At 43.6% G+C, this 6716-nt stretch overlaps 1 protein-coding gene across 1 annotated transcript; it reads right to left on the reverse strand.

Moving 5' to 3' along the window:
* Nucleotides 1-1291: 1291 nt before the first annotated feature.
* On the reverse strand, nt 1292-6153 carry LOC121572907 (zona pellucida sperm-binding protein 3). The gene is made up of 11 exons (XM_041884942.1): nt 5665-6153; nt 5475-5590; nt 5282-5385; nt 4288-4465; nt 3830-3947; nt 3597-3682; nt 3295-3482; nt 2939-3118; nt 2187-2321; nt 1974-2112; nt 1292-1574 (listed from the first exon to the last, which is right to left on the reverse strand). Exons 1-10 carry the CDS (start codon nt 6082-6084, stop codon nt 2006-2008), a joined length of 1632 nt encoding a protein of 543 aa, XP_041740876.1. The 5' UTR covers nt 6085-6153; the 3' UTR covers nt 1292-1574; nt 1974-2005.
* Between the last annotated feature and the right edge of the window lie 563 nt (nt 6154-6716).

Raw genomic sequence — 6716 nt, forward strand, 5'->3', positions numbered from 1 at the left:
TCGGGTAACTCAACACCTTCGACGGTGATAGGTCCATAGGTCTCTTCAACCCAACTTCTGGACTAATCAGCTGCTGATGCGTTGAATAATTGAATAATATAAATAGGCTCACATTCTGACGGAGTTTTAAAGTTCAGAATTACATTTTTATATTTAAAACAACCTTATACTGTAATGGTTAACACACAGAGAAATGTACGTTTGTGCATAATATAATCTTCATGCTTGTTGATAGATGCAAAAAATCCTGTACAGTCAAATGTGTAAATCACCTCATTAATCAACATGACTAGGGAGAAGCATCAAAAGGTGCATTGTGGGTAAGACGTCAGGGCAGTCATATCTGTATTTTGCTGCAGCTGAAGAGGAGAAATGGGAGTGGAGAGCGCGCTTATTTGAAATGGAAAAGCGTCCTGGTAGATATTGATAAAGAACATCAATATGTGCTCAGTGGGATGCACTGTTGACCGCTAAATTCCGAGGGGTTTGTGCTGATTGTATGGAGATTGTGACAGCTGGTTAAATGGCATCCCTTGAGAAGGCAAGAACAAGATGCATGTCAGGAGAAGTGCAGTATTATAAGTGTACTTGGCACTTAACCCTAATTGCTCCTGTAAGTTGTTCTGGATAAGTGTGTCTGCTAAATGACTAAAATGTAAATTCCTCAGGAGCAGACTGGCCATCGGGAGTTTTGGGCTGGTTCATTTTTAGCCCAATGAGCCTGTCTAATTTGGGATTTTGCACTTAATCATTCTGGCTAATGGGAGTCACGAAAAAAGGTGTAGTGGGGGGGGGGGTTAAGGAGAAGGGCCAGTTAGAAATGCCAGTGCCGATTTACAGTTCCAGTCCGCCAGTGGAGGCTGCTGAGGTGAAAATGGCTCAATGGCTGGAACGGAGCAAATGGAATAGCAAACCATGTTTGATACCATTCCACTTCAGTCATTACCACAAGTCCGTTCACCAATTAAGGTGCCACCAACCTCCTGCGCAGTCCACCCATTACAGCTAGAGTTCACATTGCAAGCCCAATTTTCCTAGGAATGCCCTGTGACTTCCATGCTCAATCAGGAACCTTAAGATTCACATTAATCCAGGATGTGATGTCTGGCTATGCAAACCAAAGGTGAATCTTGGCAATGTCAGTTTACAGCAACATGCAACAGTGAAGGTGTTCCAGACCAAGTGCAACATTGTTGGTTGAGCCTGCTGGGCATTCACGTCACAAATGAAGGCAATATTTCAGATTACTCCTGCATGTCGTGCATAATGGTAAAGACAAACTAAGTCAAAGTAGCATTAAATAATTTATTTCTCAAAGAGGTTAACAGGCATCGCTTGAGTTTCTCGTGTTCTTTTCAGATATCTGATTGAGATTACATCAGTGTTTGGTGGTACTGTGGTAGTCCATTCACTGGTTTAGTTCTCCAAGAGCAGATGTGGTGGTGCTGATAGTTGTAGGGTCATCCTCCTTGTGTGCTGGGACATCAGGATCGGCACCACCCTCAGTGAGTTGGAACGTGCTGCTGTTTGGAGCTAGTCTAATATGGGCCAACACTGCAACCGCACCTTCAATTCTAGAAATACAAAAGTGTTAGTGGACTGGAACATTTCATAACTTCTTTATGAAACCACATCAAAAGCTCTGAAGGCAGAGGCTGATATGTACAAGTGATACTGGCAAATGCTATGTGCAGGTTGGCATTTATTGGGACGGATCTTGTCCTGGAGGCGGAACTGAGCAATTTCCACTAGATGTGCCAGCTGAAAAGTCAAAATTGGCTACATTGTAAAAATGTATGCTTTTTGGTCTTAATTTAAAGTTAGGCATTAGTGTGGTTAAGGTTTAAAAATCAGATCTTATTACTTTGTGGCAGCTAGTGACTATTCTGCTGAGCCATCCCAATGAATGCCAACCTGCTTGCCATGCCCTGGTCATTTCCTTCTAAATTGCAGTACCACGAGCCCATACATACCTCTTCAATAGGTTCCAATCTTAGACCGATCGTCACCCAGATCTTGAATCAGACCCTCTTTCTGTGGTAACCTTTGCTCCAAGGTCTTCAATGGGCTCAGGTGTAGGAATCAACTCTGGGTCTGGAGTGGGCTCCAGCTCTGAGGACAGACTATTTAGCACAGAGCCTACATGCAATTGTCATACATGCAAAACAGTAACGTACAGTCATTACCTCTTTGGGCAATTAGTTCTTTCTGCCTGATGAAGCCATCATATGTTGCAGAGCTAACAAAGCCATGCTTGTTGTTGGGTCCAACCCTCAGGCCCAAGGGACTAGCCGAATTTTGGGATTGGGCGAAATTAGGTCCTGGAATTAAATGTAACAGGTTAACACAGCCAGTGTTGCTAGCCTATATGGATATGAAAAGACAAGTGTCCAAAATGGCACCCAATTACCTAGAGAGTGCACTACTTTTGACCAGTGCCTCATGGTCTGGGCAGTAGTCTAGACATCCTGGTTGCCTTCCACAAATGTCACTGGCTTAACACTTCTGTACGTAATAGAATGTCAGTTTGACATAGAGGAACTAAGTCTGCCTAAATCACTACCTTATCCCCTTGAATAAATACAAAATAGTAGCTAGCAAGATGGAGAGCAGAGGTTATTTTTAAATGAGTGCATTTTGCAAGTGGCTAGTTTGCATAAACTACCTTCACTAAAACCACTGTAAAGGTTCCCTGCCAAATTTGGTTTCAAATCATGATGTTCTGTTATGTCTGCCTCGTGATTTGTTGGGAGCCATCTGTGAAGAGGACCCACCCCAGATTATTATTAATTTTTTCATCAAGTTGCCAAACGAGTCAGTCATTGAAACCAGACCCTAGTCACTGCGGTTGCCTGGAGTTGGGTTAGCAAGACTACCGGTTTAAAGGTTGTGCACTACATAAGGAATAAGGTCATGCCATTTCAGATAGTCACATTACCCCTCTTGAAGTCCATGCCACTCTTCCAACGACTGCCAGGTGATACGGGCCTCCGGTCCCCTGTTGCAGAGGGGAAGCCAGGTATATCGATACCTTCCCTCATCCGTGGAGATAGAGGTGTACTCTTCTGTTTAGTTGGGAAGACCATCATGGGGCCCAAAGTAGTATCCTGGTCCCATACTAAAAGGACACAGGCAAGGTAAGCGTCACTAACACATTTGCAGTGAAGACACTTTCAATTAGTCCTTCCTCAATTCCCATCTCTACCATGGAGGTCCCACCCTTTGAACCCTCTTCTGCAATGTGTTTTGAGATGGAGGGGAGGGGGAATAGAGGGATTAAGATGCCAAATACACCTTTCTTGGCCTTCATCCCAATCCTCCAATTGTCACCAGAAGCTGGGGACTCGCTGCTGTAGCCACGAGGTTCAGGTCGGCTACCACCTAGTCTTGGACTGAGGGGACGTCGTGCTGGAGCTTGATCAACCCCCTTCAGGCTTAGACAACGGCCACATAGCAAATCATTCTCGTCGGCAGACCTCCATCTGAAATGTATGAAAGAAGTATTCAAGGAACAATTTTAACAAATGCTATGGTTATGCCAGTGGATAGGTCACAGCCCAGTAAGAGTAGCTAAGGAAATAAATCACGTCTCACACCTGCCATCAATGAAGGAGCATGCCTTGTTGCTAGGCTCTGCATGGTCCATGACAGGGACTGCAATAAGGTGGCAGGTGATGTACAGCTATTAAAAAAAACAGGATGAGTAGAACAAAGATACAGAATCACAGTAGCCTACATAATGGCTGTAAATGTTACTGTAGCATCATTTACCAACTACAGTACCCATAATGCCCTCCACAACATCTCATTTTTAAAATACTGCCCTCACCTCTGCCCTGTCCTCCTGGTGGAACCTAAAGGCATCAATGTGGAACCAGAGCTTGTTGTCCTGGGTTCTACGCATGAAACCAGAGTGGGAACCAGGCAGCTGGGAATCCATCAAGCACCTGGAGGGAGACAATAGAAAATACATACTGGGGCATTGGTTCATCTTCCTTGGTAGCCAATGAAGAACCCTCAAAGAAACCGCCAAGCACCATGTCGGGGAAAATAGTTTATACAGGGACAGCGCATAGACAGAGCACTCATCTTTATATCTGTTCCATTATAGAGTATGACAGCACCATTGAGGCTACAACCCATAGATATCCCCACCCAGTTGTCTTAAATGGTGGAAGCCCTCAAATAGCGTTTGTCCCAAGAGGCCTCTATCATTCTCTATGGGCCAGCCAGAAAAGTCATTCTATGTAGCCACTAGTTTGATAAGCCATTTTCCCCCCTGCTTACCCATCATTCTCAATGAAGACATATCTGGGGACAGAGTTGCTGTCGGGGTCCAGTGTGGCCACACAACTGCTAACAAAGACCCTGAGCCTGGTGTGGTGAGCAACCCTGACAGATGCTTCCATGTTGATGGGATCACCCAGGAAGTAGACTCCAGAACCCCGCTCATAGAGCCAGTCACCTGGACAGGAAGTGGCAGTAAAGACAGGTTATCCAATAATGAACTAAAAAGGAGCCCAATGTTACTCCTTATAGTCCAAGGACCTTACATGTTCTGTTTAGATGTGAATTGCCTCTGGCAGCAAAAGCATCTAAATGTGATTACATTTTCAATTGCAGTATGGTTCTAGAAACAAAGCCTTATTTCAAATCACAAAGTAATTTCACACCTGCAAAACACAGTAACAGTTGTAGCCGACAGTATTTCAGTGACAACACGTTTGTGGCGTCAATCTTCCGTTTACCCAGGTGTTCGAAGATACAGATAACTAATTACCACAGGTACGCCTCTGTCTTCTGTATGTTTTCCATTAACAAGCACTGTCACATGGAAATGTCTGAGGGAAACCTATAAAAGCTGTAGTAATTTAACTTTGTTTTTTGAATATGTCTCGCTGATATGAAAGATACGTTCCCAAAACCGTACTGCAACGATGCCTTTTAACGTTATCGCGCGTCGCTCTTTAAAGCGACCCCAGACAGAATACATTGACAAAAGGGGCATCTAATAATGGGTTAAAATTAGTTTTTTTTTTTTTACAGGGCCATATTTAGTAGGCAAACTATATAACATTACTGATGGAAATGTCACTAATAAAGGTGTCGGATGTGATTGCGTATTTTGCATGTCAGATGGGCATTTGTGCTACATAGTATATGAACATTCAAATCACGGGTTCAACCAAGCTACTGGGAGAGCGCGATGGTATCCTTTTGATTATCTGAAGGGTCAACAAAGTTGTACCCTATTCAATGCATTCCAGGATTTAATACCCACTTGTCATAAGCTTCAATGAGAACTGCAGGGTGTCTTCAGCTGACACTGCGGCGGTGAAGGGGATCCAGGTCGGCTGGAGAGAGGCACTGTCCAAGCTATACTTCCTGAAACAAAAAGTACAGGCCGGTAAACAAACCAATAGGGCTATGCAGTATTCATATGATCGTCACACAACAGTATAGCCTAAACTCACCTTTCATAATGACACTCAATTGGGATTACAGCACCATCCATTCGAATAACCCCATCTGGAGTAGTTCTGGGTGTATATCTCAGGAGGTTTGTGTAGATCAAGGAGTCTTTGTTAATCTGTGGATTCACAAAACAAAATTTAGGGAAGGTTGTTTCAAGAAGTCAACTACTGAAACAAACAAAACAATTACCAAATGCTTGGTTCCACAGTCCGATAGTGCTGCAAATATTCTGTACTCGTCTCCGGCTGCTGTAGCCCTACAAGGCTCTTGGTCTTCGTACTGTTCAACTCCAAGGCGCAGGTCATCCACGTCGATTAGATTACCGAGTTTAAACAGATCAGCCTTCACGACTATCGCCATGTAGTCTGAAAAGCACGTCACAGCGACCGTTTCTACTCGAACTGGTCTGGAAACTGTTTGTTGGTGAAGTGGAAGCTGTTTAAAGGGTGGACGATTGTCAAATTGCGACGTTCGGCTTGGAAGTTGTTGTTGCCATGTGTCAGTGCTGTAAGTATATGAAAAAGTAGGAGAGATTAAGTTTTCCACCAGTAAAAACAAAACCAGTTGCTTTAACAACACCCTGAGCGCGTTTGCCATCATAAAGCCCATGCCGCCAACAACTAATGTGACTCTGTAGGTTAGAGGACAGCGTGCCTCTGCTATGCTACAATTGATGAAACTGAGGTAGCTTTTAACAACCAACCAGGCTGCACACCTGGGCTGGATTAGGCCCTAAATGGGCCTTGCATCTGATTAGTCAAGATCTTTAATTGGTATGCATGTTGGGCGTGTTCCTCTGCCCAGGCGTTGCTGATGCATGCCAGCTCTTAAAACGCCTGGATAGGTATTTTACATATCAGCTAACACATCATATGCTATAGCAATCTGTAGTGATGGGAAACCGAGACTTTCTGTAGGTTTCGGCTCTTTCAACAAATTGTGCCGGAAAACGGTTAATTACTCAGAGCGTCATTATCTGTTCACAATGCACATTAGTGACATCTGCTGGTCAGCAATAAATAGCAGCGTGGGATTATCAGAGAGGTATTTGACTCTGTTCTTTTAATTGTAACACGGTGGCACAACGGTAAATCATTGGATATAGTGGCCTATAATCAGTTGGAATACCAGGTTCTCATCATGCTTCTCTTTTTTTCCTTCAAATTGACTATTTTTCAAAAACGTAATCTATGGTATTATTTAGGATGCTTAAAACAGAAGCTTATACTAAATAAAACAAA

The sequence above is a fragment of the Coregonus clupeaformis genome, chromosome 8, assembly GCF_020615455.1.
Source record: "Coregonus clupeaformis isolate EN_2021a chromosome 8, ASM2061545v1, whole genome shotgun sequence".
NCBI lineage: Eukaryota > Metazoa > Chordata > Actinopteri > Salmoniformes > Salmonidae > Coregonus > Coregonus clupeaformis.

Excerpts from the sequence above, each read along its gene's own strand:
- LOC121572907 (XM_041884942.1), bottom strand. The coding sequence starts at position 6,084 with ATGGGCTTTATGATGGCAAACGCGCTCAGGGTGTTGTTAAAGCAACTG. Across the intron at positions 3,683-3,829 it reads ACCAGGAGGACAGGGCAGAG|CTGTACATCACCTGCCACCT; the intron begins GTGAGGGCAGTA and ends TTTTTTTAATAG. Across the intron at positions 3,483-3,596 it reads TGCTCCTTCATTGATGGCAG|ATGGAGGTCTGCCGACGAGA; the intron begins GTGTGAGACGTG and ends CATACATTTCAG.